This window comes from Orbicella faveolata, unplaced genomic scaffold (assembly GCF_042242905.1).
Source record: "Orbicella faveolata isolate gen_17 unplaced genomic scaffold, um_ofav_v1 contig_35, whole genome shotgun sequence".
In the NCBI taxonomy this organism is placed as follows: domain Eukaryota; kingdom Metazoa; phylum Cnidaria; class Anthozoa; order Scleractinia; family Merulinidae; genus Orbicella; species Orbicella faveolata.
This window is the reverse complement of record NW_028301564.1, coordinates 11,641,304-11,663,074: the sequence shown is the minus strand read 5'-3', so window position 1 is coordinate 11,663,074 and position 21,771 is coordinate 11,641,304. Positions and strand designations below refer to the sequence as shown.

The 21,771-nt window shown below is 39.9% G+C and overlaps 1 protein-coding gene and 1 pseudogene across 1 annotated transcript; both read right to left on the bottom strand.

The window, feature by feature from the left end:
- Nucleotides 1-5,306: 5,306 nt before the first annotated feature.
- Nucleotides 5,307-7,622, bottom strand: LOC149103287 (uncharacterized; annotated as a pseudogene).
- An 83-nt stretch (nucleotides 7,623-7,705) lies between these two features.
- On the bottom strand, nucleotides 7,706-15,646 carry LOC110057548 (uncharacterized). The gene is made up of 3 exons (XM_020764141.2): nucleotides 15,280-15,646; nucleotides 11,640-12,592; nucleotides 7,706-10,560 (listed from the first exon to the last, which is right to left on the bottom strand). Exons 2-3 carry the CDS (start codon nucleotides 12,529-12,531, stop codon nucleotides 7,739-7,741), a joined length of 3,714 nt encoding a protein of 1,237 aa, XP_020619800.1. The 5' UTR covers nucleotides 12,532-12,592; nucleotides 15,280-15,646; the 3' UTR covers nucleotides 7,706-7,738.
- Nucleotides 15,647-21,771: the final 6,125 nt, after the last annotated feature.

The window sequence follows — 21,771 nt, the reverse complement described above, 5'->3', positions numbered from 1 at the left end:
AAGCGACAGCTGTCAATCACAAACTGAACTTCAGCTAAGCTTTCAGTTTCGAGTAGTTTGAGCGGCTTTCGAGAGAAGAACGATGCCTTCAAAGTTAGCTTTTAAGTTAATTTTTAAATACGGATCTAAACGCAGGTAAAGGTTTATAGTCCACAGGAATCGGGCGGTATTGTGGCCCATGAAAACGAGCACTTTTCCAGTGGAAATTACGAAACGCGGAGCTCAAAGCTTGCGGATGAAAATACGAAATGCCGAGTTGAATTTGAAAGGAGCTGCAATTATTTACGGCTTGTATCCGCATGCAGCAAGATTGCCCGAACTAGCGTAAAAGTTAGAAAAACTAAGCGGCTCCCACTGGTTCTATTCCGAGCACAGAAGAGAATATCAGAGCAAGCTTTGCACTGACCACTCGTCGGTTCACTTCGCTGAGATGACCGGAGAACGAGCGTTATTGCACTGCATGTAAGTGTTGTTTAAGCAACTGAGCATTTTTACAAAAATAAAGCTTCTCATCATAAACAGAGACAGTTCAGTTGTTGTTTTCTGTCTTTGTTTTACTTCTGAAGTATAATTTCTGTCTTCGTAACAAATATAATGTCTTTATCGAAGCACAGTTTAGGTTGAGAATTTGTTTATTTCGTTATGTGTTTTGTCGGCGGGAATCTAGCAAAACTCGTTATTTTAGTACAGTTTTAACACTACTGTTGCTAACAATGGTCTCTGTGAGCCATATTTACTGCAGACAAATAGCTCGTTTCCACTGCGGTTGTCTGAGTCACAGGGGATGTTTAATTTGGGTCAAATTCGTCAAAATTCCGAAGCAAAAATTTGGAAGCCAACTTACCGTCATCGACCCGTACTCTGTTCTCTGATAAAGCACGCTGTTTCAGCCAATCAGAACACGCGTTATATGGAAACTTTGTTATAATTACTAATAAGAATTTTATACTGAAGCAAAACGAAGCAATTGAGTTTAGTTCAGTATTGGAGTCGAAAGGTTCAATTATACTTTTAAGACTGACTTTCATCATATTTCTAACTCGGATATTGCGTAAGCAATCTACAGGGTTTTAGTGGTGGTGGAGATTATGCAAATGTCTGCACATGATGTCCTTACATCATCTGTAAACGTTTTGGAGTAATTCCGCTGACCAGTAGATAAAGCTCCTGAAATCATTGCATTAGTCAATATTGCAGGCACGTGCATCGGTCTAGCTGCGATTGTTGTACTAAAAATGGAAACTTGTTTTTGTTTGCTCTCTGGTTGTAGTTCATTTAACATTTCTATTACAATTCTAATCTGAAATTAACAGTTAACTGATCTTAGCTCTAAATAAGACCAAATGTTGGGTTTTGTAATACGCATTTTGAACGTTTTTGATGAAAGAGATTAAGTTGCTGGAAGCTGCTATTGTAAATTTCCGCTCCGAAGTTTGAAGTTTAGTAAAGATTGACAAGAGGCAATCCTCTCTACATATCGATGGTACTACGACCGGAGGGTTGAGATCCTGAAATTAAATTTCGGAAATCAAAGCGAACAGTTTCGTTGAGGCCACCATAGCATTTGTCGAAAAAGTCTCTAACAGAGAACAACACGGTCTCGCGCGCCTCTAAAAGGCTCACGATTACGCCAGATCTGCCGCGAGAAAATCCTGCTCAGTCTCGAGGACAAACTCACATAAGTCGCATCGGAAGACAAATCCCGCATAGCGGGAGCGAGGAGAACTAGATAGAATCTCACGAACTTAGATGCAATCCGAGCATTAGAATTTGGCCCACGGGCTTGTTCGAGCTGATACACTTTGACACTTGAATAGGCTGATGAGCTATCATATCGCGAAGTTGCACAACAGCCCTCGCGAATAGCTTTATCTGTCTATTTGTAGTAGATTTAATCATCGCAACACGATCGCATGTGTACAGTTTGATTTTGAGGGCATTTGAATCAACAAAATGTCGATTCGTGCTACAATTGTACGGTGAATTTAACTGGAAAAAAGGACAAATAGGATTTCTCTGTTCCCTTTGTTCTAGCTACACTAAACGTCGGGTTCCCAGAAGTTTGCAGTTGAAGAGACTATATGTCGCTTATTTGTTAGCTAATTCGCATAGTTGCATTGCTTGCCAATTTGAGATAAGGCAAGGTTTCTTACATGTTACTATGGTTAGCACCCACGTTCCAATCTAGTGGACCTGAGTTAGATTCCAGGATTCGTCGGCTTTTTTCCGTTTGTTGTTTTTAAGCTACTGGTCTTTTTCTTTTCTTGTTCCACCCTTGTTTGGTGAAGAACATCCGTCATTAGGGTATTGGGGTATAAGGCTATTAAGGTACACAGGTATTACGATATTTGGGTATTAGGCTATTAGCGTATTGGAATATTAGGGTGTTACAGTATTACGGTATTGCGGCGTTACGGTATTACGCTAGGTTTAGGGTTAGGGTTAGGCTATTAAGCTATTAGGCTATTAGGGTATTAGTCTATTAGCGTATTAGCGTCTTAGGGGATTAGGATGCTTGGCTGTTAGAGTGTTGAGGTGTTAGGGTCTTATGGTCTTAAAGTATTAGGGTATTAGGGTGTTAAGGTATTAGGGTATTAGGGTATTAGGGTATTGGGGTATTAGCGTATTAGGGTATTAGGGTAATAGGGTATTGGGGTATTGGGGTATTAGGGTATTAGGGTATTAGGGTATTGGGGTATTAGGGTATGAGGTTATTAGGGTATTAAGGTAATAGGGTATTAGGGTATTAGGGTATTAGGGTATTAGGGTATTAGGGTATTAGGGTGTTAGGGTGTTAAGGTATTAGGGTATTAGGGTATTGGGGTATTAGGGTATTGGGGTATTAGGGTATTAGGGTGTTAGGGTATTGGGGTATTAGGGTATGAGGTTATTAGGGTATTAAGGTAATAGGGTATTGGGGTATTAGGGTATTAGGGTATTAGGGTGTTAAGGTATTAGGGTATTAGGGTATTAGGGTATTAGGGTATTAGGGTAATGGGGTATTGGGGTATTAGGGTATTAGGGTATTAGGGTATTGGGGTATTAGGGTATGAGGTTATTAGGGTATTAAGGTAATAGGGTATTAGGGTATTAGGGTATTGGAGTTTTGGGGTATTAGGGTAGGTGGTTAGGATATTAGGGCGTTAGTACGCTTTAAAACTGCAGCCTGTTGAGACACTTTCCCACAGATATATATTAGCAATATGTTTTTTTACAATAACTATCTAATTTTTGTGCGCTGATTGGCTCATTTTTATCATCTCTGATAAAATACAGCCGGATAAAATTTTAAATTATGCAAGCTGTCAAAATGTCAACTTTTTAACCAGTGAGAATTTATGGACTTTTTTTAAGTAGCCAATCAAAAAGCGAGAAAAGCTTTTGACAATGTTCGCGTCATTTTGAATAACATCCACTTATCTTTGTTTACGGCAAGTTTACGGCGTCTTCTCCCCTCATTTATTCCCGGCATTTGACCATTTTGGGGTCTTGTTATTGTAAAAAAAAATCGACGTCAGTTCTTTATGCGTCTGTCCTCTTATTGATGATCGTCAACAGTAGCACCATGCATCTCTTGGGTATAGCTATTTGGAATGATAGTACTTTCACAAAGGAATTCAGGAGTGCCTTTTCTTTTCCTCGTCGCCTGGTATTTGGAGTCATTTCTCTTCATGTCGTTTTTCAAAAACCATTTATCCGCGAGTGACAAGTCAGAGTTTATGGTATCCTGTACTATCAGAGGATCAGCAAAGAAAATTTGCGTGTCATCTCCATAATTTGACTGGTTGCTACGCTTAAAGTGGTATCGTTTATGCCAATTATACTTTTCTTTCCTTTTTCGACAGCCATTTTAGAACAACCTAAACACCCAGCAGGACCGAGAGCTCTCACTGATTAGCAGCGCGACTCGTTTACTGGACTGTGCTATGCATGAGATCAAAGAGTGAGGCAGATTGGTCGGAATAAATTAATCGAGGATAGTGAATAGGCTTATGTCTAATCATTTGCAAAAACCGGTCACATGGTACAAAATCTGCCACACTGATAGAAGGCGAGCTCCGCACTGCTGAAATTGAAAACAAAGAAAATTCAGGGATGACCGGTTCAGGTCGCTTTGGTTTAATTTGGAGGTCTGTACATTTTTTTTTTTGCCATCCAGGACGAATTTTGTAACATGTAGTCGGTTCACGCAAAGGGCGCATTGAAGTCCCTTTGTTCCTTTTCTACAGTTCAGCGCCATGTTGCTTTTAGGCGCACCAGAATATCACGTCACTGTACACACAAAAAGTGTGCATTTTTTCCTTCAGTAGACCATTGTCTTCGAAAGTGACTAAAAGATCATTATATTTTCCTCATAATGTTTGGCTTTTTTTTGTTTCACTTGATTTTGCGTATCTGGTGACTGTCGTGACTGACATCTTAAGATTCTTCCATAGCTCGATTTAAAGTGGTTCACAACTGTACGTAGCTCTTTGTTTCAATTGTGCTTTGATAGATCAGTGCTGCTACCCCGTATTACATGTACACGGCATTGAAACAATTGTATCAAACGAATTCTCAGGGCTTGAGATGACCGGTTGCCTGAGAAAACCGTATCCTCAGTCTTAACTTTTAGTGCTTCTCGCTCTGAGCCGCCGAAAACCCATTTTCTTATTTTCTTATTATATTTCGTGAACACTGTTTTGGGTAGAACGTGATTTTCACATAACAAACTGTGTTGATTTTTAAGCGGTCTTGCCAAATTCACCTGATTAATCATGTCTTTGTCTTCGTAGACTAGACAATAAGGCAGTGCTTAAACATTGGAAGGAATTTTACGTTCCATAACTGGTCAGGATCACATTTCAAACAACTTTGCATTTAGGAACTTTTAACCTTTGACTGTAACGTTAATGGCTAAAAATAAAAAAAAAACGATATAGTAAGTCATAGAAGAGGAATTTGAAAAGTCCCTGAACAAAATGCAGTGACATGATGTTGAAAACTCGTCAGTGGGGTCTGATCTACAACGTGGAACTGAATTCAAATATGAGCCTATGAATTTTAGATCGAAAGGTTTCATATCGGAATGCGTAACGTCAATCGCTTTGACTGTCCACAATATTTGGTGACGGCAAAAAAAAATTACTATACCCAATAGAATAGAATATTTCGTGAAATAGTTAGATTACATCCTTAATCAGGGAAGCTTCACGGAAAGAGTTAGAGAGTTAAGGTACGACACTGATCTGTAGCTGTCAGCGGTCTAAGTGTACGCTTGTGTGACTCAAAAGTAGCTGTCTAATTCTTCAGTAATTGTTGTGTACCCTTACTTCATGGTGGCTGTCAGTGATCTTTGGATGTTCTTCAGCTGAAACAGCTTAATTCTGATATCAAGTGCACGCTTGTCTGACTCAAGAGCGGAGGTGTAATCGTCCAGTAGATGCTGTGTAACTCCTACTAAATTGAAACTTTCATGGTCTCTGCACATTCTTCTCCAAACACATTAATCCTCACATCTCCCGCACGCCTGTGTGACTCCAGAGCGGAGGTGTGATCACCCGGTGAATACTGTGTAACCCCTTCTGAACTGTCACCGGTCTTTGGGGGTTCTTCACCAAACAGTTTTATCTGATATCTAGTGCACGCTTTTTTGACGAAAGTGTAATCTTTCAAAATAAAAATGAGCGATAGAAATTTTACACAACGTTTCGATGTCGTCATGACATCATTATCAAGTGACAAGAAAATAACGGTTCAACAGTGTTATATATGCGGTGAGAGGTGTGATTGTTCATTAACATATTTGTTTAACCCTTTGAATACCAAACGTTTGCCAAAAAATACCGTTTTTAACCGTTTAGTCAGGTTTTTTAGCTGCCATGACGCTAAATAAGCCTAAGTTTTGCTAAAAAAAGCGTTTTTTTACTAAAAGGAGAGATTTTTCGAGGATTAGGTACAAAATTGAGTAAAACTTCAATTACGGGCACGCGCATTAGCCAAAATTTGCCACTAACCGTTCTCAGTTTCGTTTGTTGGCCCTTTACTTTCTGTTTTTCTCTGCCCTTTTGCATTGTATGTTCTTTCTGGCTGCAGTGAAAAGTTGGATGTTAATTACGGGCGAAGCCTAGAAATGGACCTTGATCAATCATAGGCGTTGTGGACCATGTTACCACCGTTTTTGCACCAAAACTGATAACTTTGTTTTTCGATTTGCGACGTCGGAATGTCGTCGATATCTAAACCTGACCATTGTGCGGAAAGGGCTAGCCTAGCACTACTATCTGTTTATCAAGAATATCTGATGACATTTAAATTGATGACGTCACAAGCGGTACAAAGAGCACGACCATTAATTACGCATATATGCGTAGTTGGTATTCAAAGGGTTAAACAAATAGTTTCGCGCGGATGGAATCCGATGGCGTTTTCAGGCTAGGTTTCTTCTTTCTAATAAACAGCATTTCGTAATCAAACAATCCAGTTTTCGGTTGCATTTCTTTAGGACGGAAAAATTATTGACAAGGTCGTCGATGTTATAAAGGCCGTGATCGTTCTTTAAATGCTTTCCGATTGCGGAGAACCTGTGTTCATCAATACGTTGGTGCAAATGCCGGCTGGTATACCCGACATACTCTGCATCGCACAGATCACATTGGTAATTGTACACTACGCATTGTTGATTAATTAGAGGTGGTTTTGGTTCACGCATCTTGAGATCTTCACAGATTTTGCGACTCTTGAATACTGGTTGAAGAGTGTGATCGATTTTCTTGCTCAGGTCAGATAGTTGTTTTTTCACTGCATCGGCCGACGTTTGATCTTTAAATGGCAATACCACTCGGTGAACAGTATCTTTGTTGACGGGTAGTTGAGGTGGCACGAGAGGATCTTTGGTCATCATTGAGGTGACAAAGTGAGAAATGATGGAGTTAATTGGGCTTTCAGGGTACTTGAGGTTCGTAAACATCAGCTCCAGGCGATCACATTCAGTCACGAAAGACTCCCATGTGGATGACAGGTGAAAAGCACGGTTTACCATGGTTTTAATGAGCGATTTCTTGTACCTTTTGTCCACATGGCTTTGGTGATGGAGTAGTAGGCCGGTATTTGTTGGCTTCCGGTAAACACTGGTTTTCAGTTTGTCAGAAGCTAGTTCCATTGTGAAATTTATGGATGGGTGACAGTTGTTAAGTGTTGTTAAAAAGGCTTCTGCTGCTGGCACATCCTTCATCATGGCAAGCGTGTCATCGACGTACCGCCTATAAACCTCTGGGAGCTTGTTGTCATGTTCTAATTTCTCTTCGATGGAGCAGAGAAATGCGTTTGCTATAAGGGGTCCCAAAGGTGAGCCCATTGCCACTCCGTCAGTCTGTTCATAAAGCTTGCCATCGAACTGGAACAATTGGTTCTTAGTTGCTACTTCTAGAAGTTGAATCAGGTCAGGCTGAGTGATGTTTAACTTGTGTGTTTCATTAAACCGGTTGTTTACGAACGCTTTTTCGGCGATCATTTCGATAGTTTCATTAAGTGGTACATTAGTAAACAAAGACGTGACATCATAGGATACCAAAATGTCGTTTTCGTCGACTTTTAGGTTTTGAACCTCTTCTGCATATATAACACCTCTCACCGCATATATAACACTGTTGAACCGTTATTTTCTTGTCACTTGATAATGATGTCATGACGACATCGAAACGTTGTGTAAAATTTCTATCGCTCATTTTTATTTTGAAATGTTTATCGAAATTTAATCTCATTCGAAGGTGTAATCTCCCAGTAAATTCTGTGTTATCTCTACTGAATGGAAGCTGTGAGCGGTCTCTGAATGTTCTTCACCAAACAATTTAATTCTGATATCAAGTGCACGCTTGTGCGACTCAAGAGCGGAGGTGTAATCTCCCAGAGAAAGCAGTGTAACTCCTATAGAATGGTAGCTGTCAGCAGTCTTTGAATGCTCTTCACCAAAAAGTTTTAATCTGAACTCAAGTGCACACTTTTTTGACTCAAGAGCGGAGATGTAATCCCGCAGGGAATGTTGAGTAACCCCTACTTCATGGTAACTTTCAACGGTCTTTGAATCTACTTCACCAGACAGTTTAACTCTGATATCACGTGCGCGCTTGTGTGACTCAAGAGCGGAGGTGTAATCCCCCAGTAAATATTGGGTAACCCCTACTTCACGGTAGCTGTCAGCGGTTTTTGCATTTGCTTCACCAAACAATTTAATTCTGATATCAAGTGCACGCTTTTTTGACTCAAGAGCGGAGGTGTAGTCTCCCACTAAATGTTGCGTAGCCCCTATACCATGGTAGCTGTCAGCGGTTTCTGGATGATTTTCACCAAACAGCTTCAGTCTGATATGAACTGCTCGTTGGAACGACGTCATGGCTTCTGCGTAATTGCCTCTCCTGTATTGAATGTTACCAAGCTCTGAATAGTTCTGGGCTAGTGCCTCCTCTTGATGTTCTGAATTGTCACCTGTTTGTTCGTTTCTTTCAAGGCTTTGTTGCAGTGCTTGTTGGTAAATTCTAATCCTTCCCTCGGCAATTGTCATAGCGTCTTCGTCTCTACAAAGTGACTGCAGCAGAACGACGACATTGCGATGAAAATTGACTGACCAGCCTAATGTACTTGTGTGGAGTTCTGACTCACACTCGTGTAGTATGCCAAGAAGCAAGTTGCCAAAAAATTGTTTAGTGTCCGAGGTAGAAAAGTTTTTCACTGCTTCGCTCACGAGCAGGATAACTTGAAATTTAAGAGGCTGGTTTGCCAAAGCATTGCCTGTTTTTGGTGACATGAAGCAACGTTCGTCACCTGGCATTGTTGTTGACTGTAGCATAGGGATAACCAGTAAACTCGCGTCTCCGAAATCTCTACATTCCTTTAGTGCTTTCATATAAAAACTGAATGAGCTCATTGAGTCATTTTTGCATTGGTAATAGATGGCAAAAATTTGAGAAATAATCAGCCTCAAAACTGTGTGCTCCGGACTTGTGTTCATGGAGGTAAGCGCTTCTTCCAAAACTTTCACTCCATCCTCTATCTTCCCGATAACAAGCTGATAGAGTCCATAGTAGGACAAGTGTTTTACTTTTTCTTCTTCGCCGTCGGAGTAAGTAGATACTTGAAGTTCCTTGGATTCAGAAAGCAGCTTCTTTGTGTTTCCACTTTCTGCCCAGGTCACGTAGGTAAACGCCTTGGAAGTGAGTAGGCGACTGTAGAAAACCGTTCTTCCAGACTGACTAGCCGCCATTATTGCTGAATCGAAAATTGTCTCAAATTTAGATCCATCACTCCAAAAGAGTGAGTCAAGAAACAGCTCTGCTTTCGTCAAAACATCAAAAACTCTGTCGGCTGTCTTGGAATCAAAACAACCGTCAGTTAAACTTTGCACAATGTTTGTTTCGTCTTCATAGAACTGAATGAATGCTGACATGGAACGCCCAGTAAGGAAATTTTCATTGAGTTTCTCGAATAAGCCAATGTAAAATGTATAGAAGCGAGATTTTGAGATGAGCACTGTTTCTCTCATGTCATTTTCTCCCTTTTCCATTGCAAACGATTGAATTAGTTTATGCATAGAGAATTTACTCAAATTTGAACAACAGTCGATAAGAGATTTTCTCTGAAGTCTTCGCAACACCTTCTCTGCTTCGGTTGCTCTTGTAATCCCCAAAACAGCTGCGGCAACCGTTACATCAAAATTTGCCGGAAGGATGCACAAGGATACTAGTGCCTCTTGATCGTGTGTAGAGAGTCTCTGGAAAGATGACTCGAAGAGACATTCTAATCTCAAATTGCTTGGATAATCTGGGTTGTCCAACATTTCTACAATATTTTCTGTACGCTCTATGAATTCATCAATGTATTGACTTGATCGAGCAAATTCTTCAGAAATGGAAGAACACAATAATTTAATGGCTAAGGGAACCTGCCCACAGATTCGCGAAACTTTTGTCAAATCAGAAGAGCTCGCTTCTGGGAACAATTCTCGAGCTAGGGCTTGACATGACAACTTGTCTAGCTCTCTTATTCTGATAGACACGTGTCCTTGAAAATGTAAATTCAAAAACGACAAAGACTCTCTTGTTGTTAAAAGGAAGTTGACCTTGTCACTGCGATTGAGGATTTCTCCAATCAATTGGATAACCTCCTCTTTTACGTTTGGCACACCACATTCAAACAGTTCATCGGCATTATCCAGGATTATAACACAGCAATGAAATAGTTTGCCAAAAATTAAGCAAAGCTCATCATCAGTTGATAAATCATGAAACTTGTCATTTTCAAGTGTCCCAGCCTGTCGGAACAGACTAAGAAATTTTGACGTTAAATCGCTTTTTGACTTGAGCCCACGTAATGAGAGAAAGTACACGGACAGCTCCCGTGCTTGAAGACGATGCCCCACTGCGATCGCAACAGACGTTTTTCCGAATCCTGGTGAACCCCAGACGGAGACGAGTCGGGTTGCCTCGGAAGTCATGTGACCAACAATCTCGTCACATTCTGCCTGGCGGCCTGTGAAGTGGGGAACCTTTGGAGGAAGATTTGATCTTGGTAGAAATGTCTTAGGTCCTACCAGAAGAGTAAAGAATAAAAAAATTACAGGTTAAGAAAACTCTTCTGTTGAAATATGACATAAAAGAACTAATATTATTTAACATTTTTGCCCGTCTAGACCGTTTCGCTGTATTTGGTTTGCTTAAATGTGGTTTTCAATTCTAATTTTAATAAACAACAAACTTCCCCCCCCGGGGGGGGGCTACTCTACAGAGTTTTATACGGAACGGCTCCACCCTACGGTCCAACCCCTTACACTTTCGTATGCCATTTTGAAAGAAACGTCACCCTTTTCACATACCTCCTTAAGAACGCTCCATCCCCTTTCTAGACCCTTGGATTGAAATGAAGTAAATGATCAATATTTCCAGAGAACAATATGCATAACCAGAAGAGATGTTAACCAGAAAACAAGTATTTTTCATTCAGTTCATGTTCTCGTTGGGCTTAAATGGTAGAGTTCCCTACCATTTCATATACCTCAACTTGTGACATCCCTACTCTTTTATATACTTGAAGCCTGAAAAAGGTACCTCTTTTGGGCAAAGCCTCCCCGTATAGGCCATTATCGGAAGTACCCCGAGGAACAAAATAAGTCGTACACAGAAGGCGAGCACATTTGACGTTAGTTTCACTGCCTGAAAGCGATATATTGTTTCTTACATATTTATAATAGCGTAAAACGGACGTCTGTTTCTTTGGAATCGTTTTATTAATAACGCATGCAATTAAGGTACGGATTGTGTGAGCATTTTAGTCATTTTAGGAGCATTTTTCACTTGAGTGTCAAAAGTAACTGCTTTGTCTATGCATTTGAAGATCGGTTTTCACTCGGGTTTCGAAAATAATTTGGATTTGCTTTGGTTTTGCATTAGCGCGTTGCATGATTGACTTGATAGCCAATTGCTACTTTGTCATCCAATCAGACTTAGACCAAAACTTATCATGAATCTTTCGCACACATTTTCCTTTGACGTGCTTTCAATCGTTATCAGCTACTTGTATTGTGACAACTTCGGCTTTGGACACTCAGTTGAAAACTGCTCTGTTACATAAAATTGCTGGCCAATACACTAATCGCTTTCGGCATTTACCAGATCGCTCAGTCTTGAGTAGCTCGTCAAACTTCTGATTAATCTCGGCAATTTTCTCATTCATCATTTCTTGGTTTGCGACAGTTGTCTTTTCGATTGCCTTCCTCAGTTCTGAAGTGTCTTCTTTCAACTCCTGTAATGTCAACTGGTTCTTTAGGAGTTTTGCGTCTTCTTTTCGTTCCTGTTTCGATTGAGCTACATCTGACTTTATTCCCATTAGCACGTCCCTTATATCGTCCTTAAGAAATGCGCTTGCTGTCTGAAGCTCCTTTTTGATGTCGTCTTCTAGCTTACAAATTCTTGGTGTAGGAAAGTCCGATTCAGTCAAACCTCCAACGGCATCAATAGGGTCAGTCTTGGCGCCAAGAGCATCGATGGCGTCTTTGGTGTATTGAATGTATTGATCAAACGTCTTTTTGTCAATCTCAGAGCTGAATGAGTGACAAAAGGCATTTCTTAGAAGTCGCAGTTGATCAATCGCCAGTGCAAAAGTTTCAGCGTTATTTCCGCCAGGGCTGACTACAGAAGAATGAAACCTTCCATGCGACGGTTTACGGTACTTCAAGTACAAATCACTGAGTGTCCTGTGATGACCTGCTGTGTCTGGTAAAGCGAAGGACTCCGCGTGGATAGTGGCTTGGAACAAGGCGCTACAATCCCATTCTTCGTAAGAGAGGTGTGTGGGTACTTTGGTTTTACCGCCCTCTGTAGCAAGGAACATGTTTCGCACACCAATGGAGTCATCCCACAGCTGGTAACCAGGGAGATGTGCGAAGGTATTGTCCCACATGTGTTTAAAAGTTTGGCGTAACACCTTGGGGAACTCATTCAGCACAACAAAAGCAAACTTGAAATAGTTCAACTGTTCGTTCGTAAATGGCTGTAGAGCCATTACTTATAGCGATAAACCAAACCCGGTGAAAAGTATTTATTTCGGCAGGACGATACTGTCCCTGTTAAAAGAGGAACAGCGAACAGTTATTTACAGATTAACTGGCATAATTGGAGGCGATTGAATCTTTCCATGGGAATTGTATTTCCTCTTTCATTCGCCACTTTAACTGAGAATGGAGTGAAATCTGGGTCGAGTCTTCCAGTCTCATGTCGCAGTCACTTGTGGGACCGTTACTCTGACAATATGGCTTCTCGTCTTTTGTTTCTCATCAATACCGGTGCCACAAGCGACTGCCAGATTAGTCTCGACTCAGATTTCTTCTCGATATTTAAGTGCGATTGTGGCAAATTGATCAGTGATTTTAATACAAAACTGGTAACATAGTGGAAATACAAACTAGTGGCTATTGGTTCAGGATAAGAGATGTGAGATCCCTGCTTTGCTTGTTGAACTCTCTGAGATGGGCACAGTCAGGAGGGTCTAGATGGGGTGTAACTGATAACTGAGAGGTGATCAAAAATTTAAGTCACAGTTGAAATTTCAAGCGTTTTTAATTAAAGCTGAGATCCGTGATCTGTAACATTTACTGATCGCTGAGATCACAACATCTCCATTCAGTCCTTCAGTCAGGAACAGCACCAACTCTAATTCTTTGACAGCGAGGTTGCCCAAGGGCCAGTGGGCAAGTTCGTTTGGATATTTGACTCACATTATGTGCGCATGAGCAGGAAGACTGTGCGCTGAATATTGAAGTTCCACAGCATTACCACGTGCAAGATGTCGACAGGTTTCATGTCAATTGACAGTGCTTACTTCATACATAGCTGAGTTGAGTCTATTTAACGTAGACTTTTTTTTCGTTAGAGAGCCTAAATGTGCCCCATCACCCCCCCCCCCCCCGGCGTTTTCTCTAAAAGTATTTTTGACTTAAAGACGGTGCCTACTAAATACAAAGGTGTTTGCGCCAGGTTAGGACCACGCGGAAAAAGTAGATCTTTGCGAGGGCTATTGGAATCCACGAAGAAAAATGGGGCTAGCCACGCGTTTTTTCGAGATAATTAGCCTTGAATCTCAACAAAAATGCTGACGTCAGCATTTTTCTGAAAACAGAAGGAGAGGATATTTCTTCACAGCTTCTTTAGAATTCGCCTTTACGTACAGAAAGGCAAACAAATTTATAAAGATCTGAAAACTACATGGTAAATGGTAACACAAAAACCATTTTTGGTATGTTTTTAATAACAAAATCGTTGCAACAGCACTTTTAGCGTCTCTGACAGCCTTTTCACCTAAAATACAGTCTAAATATCTTTTGCTCGCAACCAGAAACTAATCACGTGTTGATTAGGCTTGCCACTTCCATTTCCTAACATAAAATGTAGGGTAACCATGCGTTTTTTAAAGTTATTGATCCTTTTTGAAACTTTTTACGGTGCCCGTTACATTTTTTCCTGTCACCTCACCAGTAAGTAAAACATTTGCGTATCTCGCACTTGTTTTGCGCGCGCACTAAGCCATCTGCAGGCACATGTTTACAGTTGGATTTCAGTATAATTTTCGACATATAACAACTAGTTTTGCAGCTGGAAGACGTTATCAGTTAGTGGTTAGCGATATGCTGCTGTTCTTGTGTTCCTGGTTTAAGTACAGGTTCATTAAACTTGATTTGGTCCCCAGTAGGAGAATTTTGCTTTCAATTTAGTCGTGTATTTGGTAGCGTAGTTGATTGCGTCATGTCAACCCAGCGCGCGCGTGGCGCTTAAACCATGCCTTGCGTGATACGCAGAACGTGTGCGCACTAACAAAAGTAGGCACCGTCCTTAATAGGCTCTTAGTTACACAGTGGGACTTTCAAAAGAAAGGAACTCGTACCAGTCCAGCCCGACTTTCCTTTGTTTTGAAAGTCCCACTGTTTAACTTGCGTCACAGCCTAATTAATTCCGTACCATGTGACCGGATCGTGCAAAGGGCCTATTGACGGGTAAAGCATCCAAATCCGTGTTCAACGACGTCACAGAAAGTCAAAATTACGTGACATATTTCAAAGTGTCCGCCACCTTAAAATTCAAAAATTTTGAAAGTAGTCAAAACAACTTTAAAATGGATTCAGTCGTGACAAGATTTTTCAAGTGCACACTTCCAAAACCCGTGAATGACGTAGTCCGTCATACACATTTTACGGCGAAATAGACAAAGCTCTGTCTATTAGCCAAACACGATCACAATACATTATTGCAAAATGGCATTTTCAATACAAGGAACTGTCATAATTTATGCATAACAAAGACGTCTAAAAACGTCGATTTTCTTTTGAGGTAATTGCAATTAATTAAGTCACAATAAAAAGCAGCAAAACGTAACGCTACTGCAGAGGATATTATATCTTAATGTAGCAAATTGTCTTTGCTTAGTGTAGCAACAGGGTCATCCAAGGAAACTCAGTTGTGATAAAAAGTTAGTTCTAATGTTCGATTGTATTCTAAGAGCGGGAAATATAGCGTGCAAGTTCCATTGTTCTGCTATAATCGAGCGCAGTAAAATTGAATGACTGCGATTAATCTGTAGTAAAATTGATAGCTCAGTTATCGAACCTTTCATATTGTCTGATCGAATTGAACCTTTGGGAAAGAGAGAAAATACATTCCAGTAGGTTTAAGACACTGAATTAAGGGAGCGAAAACTACAGTCTACGCCGGTTCCACTTCGAATACTTTGTAAACAATAAGTTATAACACTTTCACTTACCTTCAGCGTTCTGAATATTCCTTTAAAGAAACAAGAACTCTTAACTGTGCTCAATTTTTGACAGGTTAAGTGAACAATTTCCCCAACATTAAAAAACGTCTTTTGAATTATTTCTAAACAACTTTGTTGTCAGTCTTTTTGGGAATTTATTCCCGTGGCATGATAAAACCCTGACCCACGCAAGAATAAAATCATAAAGGTCCAAAAGTCATTCATGTGGTTGATGGTCTTTTGTTCGCCATCAAATCGAAAGTGGGCCTTTCCCTTCTCTATAGACAAGTCTGACATGTTGCTATGTGACGTAAATGGAAACAGTTTCTAATGAAGTGCGTCATACCACAATTCAGTCAGGGATCACTGACCCGCACCAGAAGGGGAATAAATAACAAAGAGATTAAATTTGATCAAAATATCCACCTTTTTTTTGATAGCTCAATGAAAGATTGTCTGCTTTGTTATCTCATTGGCCACTCTAACGGCGCGCTCATCTATAGTTTCATCCATAGCTAGAGCTCCTAATTTATTTTTCACAAATGATAAATGGCGAGAAAAAGCGAACATCCTCCGAGGACTGGTCTGTGTGTAGCCGCCCACTCCTCTGAAGAAAAACAGCGGGCGACTAATTGTACACAGGGACCTGAGGACGAGAGTGCATTTGATCAGTACCAACGGGAAGTAGGGCAGATTCGGTCGAAAATTTCAGAGCGGAAAAACATACAGCGCAGCTTTCTGCGCATCCCTAGTCCTACTTGCAGGCTCAGGTGATGAGGCGAGCTGCAATGGGAGCCGCAATGGTGGAAAGAATGGCGGATTCTGATAAGGTACGCGAGAATGTCGTTCGATTGATTGTTTTATACTTGGGCAAGCATGAATTTTTTTCGGCATTTCGCTGTTAAGAGAAGAAGGCTCTCCCTGCGTGTGGAGAGGCTCTCTTGCTTATATATTCAGTGGTGTGCTTATATGGGTGCAATACGTAAAGAGTATTTCAACGGAAAATGTGTCTTTCTTGTATACCGCGGAGAAGGGTTCAGAAACCTTCTTTAGATTAATTTTATCCGAAAAAAATCGATTCCCCACGGAAGCAATACACCAGCTGTCCATTAGTGAGGTTAAAATGTTGCTGCTTTCTGGGAAAATTGGGAAAGCATATAAAGTTCTTAACTTTTTTGTCTACACGATCGACGAAATTCCCGACATTTTTTCAAACTCGGAGGCTGGTGCGAAGCCAAAACTCGCGCATGCTTATTACGTTTTTCGTTCTGAGGTCGAAAATAGGTTTCTACTTTCAGTTTCAAATCAGCGGTACGAAGAGTGAGAGGGATGAGAGACTGGAGCCCAGAATGGTCAGTATTTTGTACCAGAATAGGAAATGTTATTTCAGTCACTTTCCTTAACCGTTATTAAGCTTGGTAATGCACCATTCCAGATACTCACAGTTTCCCACTCAATCTCGTCCCCAGGATCTTTCAACCGAATGCATGAACACCAGAAGCGGCTAATTTCGTTTCAGCATAAGTTTACTGACTTGGCGAATGCAGTGAAGTAACCCTGAAGGTTTCCCTCGTGGTCCTTTCACCGTGGGAATCTGCCGTATAAAAATGTTCTTTTCTCATTACAAGTTACGTTTGACAGACAGGGCTGGCAACACATGTAAATATCGGGCCTTCAGTCAACTTTAATACGTTACGAGAGAATAAAACTAAGCTTTTAAGACTAAACTGAATTTTATAACTCATCACTGGTTTATTTTGTCTGCAATAAATCATTCGCTATGTAGTTCACTCTAACGAACCCAAATACATATCAAACATTTTTGAAGGGGTATGGCAGTGGAGTGCTTGTTACCAAAATATATTTTTATTTTGTTTTGTCCTATTAGTGAACATTGATGGCGGTCGCTGATTGCTTCATTCTCTTACAGGTTCAGGCAATTACTTTTATAATGGGTAGCGCCATATTCCTCAGAAACCAGAATTATTGACACAATGCTGACATCCTTAACAGTTTATTGGAGACAACGACGATGGCACGATCGAAGACCACCTTAAAGTGTTGAAAATTTAAGGTGGCTTTGAACCCTATGTCCAGAAACTTTTTTGGCTAAAAGTTGCGTCTTATCCTGCTTATCAACATTTAATAATGTAAAAAAAAATTACCGCGTCGTTTTTGAATTATAAGTCCTTAAAGCTATAATAAAGGCTTTTTTTAGCAGGTCATACTGTTGCTATGGAAATGAGTACAATGGTTATTCCCTCTGTGTACCGGTACATCAGGACACAACCGAGGTAACGAACAAGGTTTAATTGTTCGTACGTGGAGATTACAGTTTCTCGGTGTAATTCGTTGCAAATACAAGGGTTCTCCAGTTAAATATCGCTCTGAAAGGTAATCCTAAGTCTACGAAACCAAATAGTGACTTAACTTGATCCACGACGTATTTTCGAACAATTCAACTGGAAAGTAAGAACTGGCTTTCAAAAGATTCAACATGGCCGGTTCCATTTCGCGCCAAGCTTACGCAAGGTCCCAAGGATTTGTGGGAGCGTTCAAAGTTAACTAAGGTAGCCCTTGAAAAATATAACAACACTCTCTGAAGAACAGCTATGCAAACGAACAATGCAAAACAACCAAATCTGCTTCGCATTTCACTGAGATTTGTTTGCTAACCAAGCTGTATGACACGCTCGCCCGTTTATAAACAATAGCTTTCTGGGTCAATGTCTTCTCAGTATGTGCCAGGGTGCAGGAGCCATAATCGGGGACGGAGACCGTAAGTCTCGGGATTCGCGCGCACCTATGATATGGGACAATTTTTCTATTTTTAGAACAAATTGCGCCATCCTGACGTCATATATCCGCGCGGATTCACGCACATGTCAGGCTCTCTCGCGTGGATGTTGTCACGTTGCGTGATCAAATGGTGAGAGTTGAGAGATTCTCTTGCGTATTTTTCACAGCGATGGCAGGGAATAAGGCAGGGAATACGAACTAGGGCGCTTATATGTAGTTTTATGCTCTGAGCTAACGGAAAAGGTGGGTTTTCAGGGTCGAAAACAAGACTTCAATCTCGCGCTGGGAATGAATAATAAGATCTGCTCACGCTAGTTGTAAGCTTACGCGTATGCTTAAGAGTATAGCAAGAAAACTCTCTACTCTGGTATCGAGTTAATTTGTGAGTTTCTCAGACAATGTTTAATCATAATCAAAACCTGTTTTGATGGTTTCGTATTGTCTCTGCTTGTTTGGTGAGTTTGCAAAAGTTTTTGAAAGGAAAGTCTGACGCGTACAATTAGCTCATTTGCATAGTGCATGTAGCTCGTGCACTTTCAAGTCCGAGTCGGTGTTTTCAATTGTCAACAAATCTTGACAAAGATTTCTTTCGTTATCTTTTGTGCTGAGATGCTGCAACAAATTTCAAGAATGCAAAAAAGGCTACTAACATCATGTGTGTTTCTTCAACATAAGCATAGTGAAGTTTTACACTGCGAAAATGAAAATAGACAAGGAGTTTTGATAACTCGATCATCAAAATCGAAATCGTTATTCCAAGTTGATTAAAGAAAGCGTCATCGTAACTTTGCTGATTGTTTCTGCTTTATTCACATATTTTCAGCTTAGCTTTTAATATGTTCTCAAACATTTATCAATCTTAAACATATTTAAAAACTATAGAGCTATTGTTTGAGTTCGATGTACGCTTTCACGCGAAAGTTGCGGCGGAAGTACAATTTGTCATGTTTACTGACTGTACAAAACACGCATCGGCGGGCGCTCTCATTCATCGCAACAGAGAATCTACTGGATATTTACACGAATAAAACTGAGCAGTATCTACGGACGTAAAGTTATTAAGCCTTGATGAAACATCAAGCGCTGCTTACAATTCAAGCGAAACTCAAACTAGCAATTATTTTGTTTTACTTTTCGGTCGCGATAGACTGACAAATTCCTCGCAAGCGTGTGGCAAGAGGAGCTAGGAAACTACGAAGTCCTGAAGTTCTGCTATATCTAAATATATCCAGCTAGTTTTTTGCTGTGTAATGGAAAAGCTGTTAATCTTCAACATATGTGAAATTTAAAGTGGAGTAATGTACAGCTCATGAAAAAGAAGCATCAGTCGGAACACAACTTGGTCAGCGATATATATAAGCTTACAGCGGAACATACCTAAATTCGACACTGTCTCACTTCACTCAAACTGGGGCAGCTTACGACGAAAATACTTAAGCAAAATATTCCAACAGACGTAAACGCGTTGAGTTGTGGGGCAAAAACATGAAACATTTCGGGAATTTCGGACGCCATTTCCCCCGCGCGACATCCGCAAAAATCCTCGCAGCATATACGCGCGTGTGCCGCAGGTGATGGCGCAATTTGTTCTAATAATAGAATTATTGTCCCATATCATGGGGACAACCCCAATACTTGAAATGGCGCGCGCTTACGGTCTCCGTCCCCGATTATGGCTCCTGCCAGGGTGCTATTATCTTTGTTTGATAGTTTCAAACATAATTTCGACGCGCTGTCCGTGGTGGTTTAGTGTGTCCACGACTCATCCAATCTCGAAGTAGCTGCGTCATGGTATATTGAATAATTTTTGTGATGTACGAAGCCAAGTTGACCTCCAAGTCGGAAGGGTGCCCCTCAAATTGGAAGTGTATTGAGGTAAAAAACCTGGGAGAGACAACAGTAATTTAAAAGGACAAATTAAAGGGCGGTTATAATTGACTTTGGTCACAAATAAAAAACTTGAAAATTTTAACTAATGTTTCAAGATGCGCCATCCGTGAACATTAAAGCAGATATACTTATTGGCTTGAGAACAACAACAAGCTTATTACCAAATAGAAAAAAAAGTTAAACTTTACAATATAATATATTAATACAAAAAAGAGGTAATGTTTACTTAGGATAACTATAAAGCTAATCGAGCTGAGTAAAACTAAGTAATGCGGTTTAAGTACAGGAGGTAGGTTGGCACTAAAGCTTGGTGAAAGCAATTAATTAGTCAATAAAAAAGAGACGAAAAGAAGAAATAAATAAATAAATAGATAAATAAAAATAAATAAATAAATAAAATGAACAAACAAATACCAGTTGAAAACTCATGAAAAGTAAGACTGTAAGATGTTCAGCTTGACTTTGTTTTTAAACGTTTTAGGGGGGAGGTGTTTAATGCTTTCGTCAAGGTGATTCCAAACTTTTACAGCTGCAAAGCGAATGTTGAATTTACCATAGTTTGTTTTGATGGTATTGATGTAATAGGTTGATTTAGAAGCAAGCCTAGTATTGTATGAGTGTACAGATGCTACTGTTTGAAAGAAATTTTCAAAGGAAGATGGAAGAAGATTATAGTAATTAATAGTGATACATGAGGAGTGCATTGTGAAGGGTAACAAGATCAGTTAATTTAAGGATCTCTAATTCCTTAAAAAGAGGCTCAGAGTGTTCATCTGGTTTTGAAAAACTTATAGTACGTATAGCTCTCTTTTGAAGAGTTATTAAGGATTTAAGAGTAGTACTATAAGTATTGCCCCAAATTCATAAACCATAGGTGAGGAAGGGGTAGATAATTGAATAATATAATTGATGTAATATGTTTCTATTTACATAATATCTAATTTTAGATAGTACTCCAATACCTCTTGAAACCTTCTTGCTCAATTCGTGTAAATATGGTTTCCAGTTCAAATTGGAATCAAAAATGAGTCCTAAATATTTAACTTGATTATTAGATTTCACAGACATATTGATTATCAGATTTCACAGACATATTGAAGATAATAAGAGAAGCGAAACATCACAAGGAGTAAATTTATCAAATTGACGTCAATTTTCATGAGTCTGTCCTGTTATTGATCATGAATTTGTCATAACATTGTCAAAGTAGCTGTGGATCCGCGAGCTGATAGCCGAGTGGATCCGCAGAATATTTTGAAAATGTTATGACGAAATTTATGATCAATAACGGGACAAGCGAATGAAAAACTGACGTCAATTTGTTTTTTACAATAACAAATTGTCTGCTCTCGCTCATTGCATAAATTGTAAATTCATGAGTCTGTTCGCTTATTGACAATGAAAATTATCGAATGAGCGCGCGAGAATTTCAGCATTTATTGTAAAATTCGTTTTACCTCTCGAAGCTTGTGTCCCAGAAATGGTTTGAAGGTCAAGGTTTTGCATAACATAGTTTGCCTTTCTATTATAAATTAGACAGGGAACTCGAAATGATCCCGCAAATATATATTGAGTACAGACGCTTTTGTTGTCATGATGCCGCAATATCGGGAATTTTGTGTTAAAGAAAATATTTTTTTTATATTTTGAGATATAAACCCCTGCTATGATTGGGTATGAGGCTTTACAGGTCAACAAAATGTACCAAGTTTTCTCCCGATATAATACAAGTTTTGATCGGCTACCGTTCGGGTGACTATTTTTTGTGTGTAGATGCGTACATTTTGTTACTCCATGGTTGCATCACTAGAT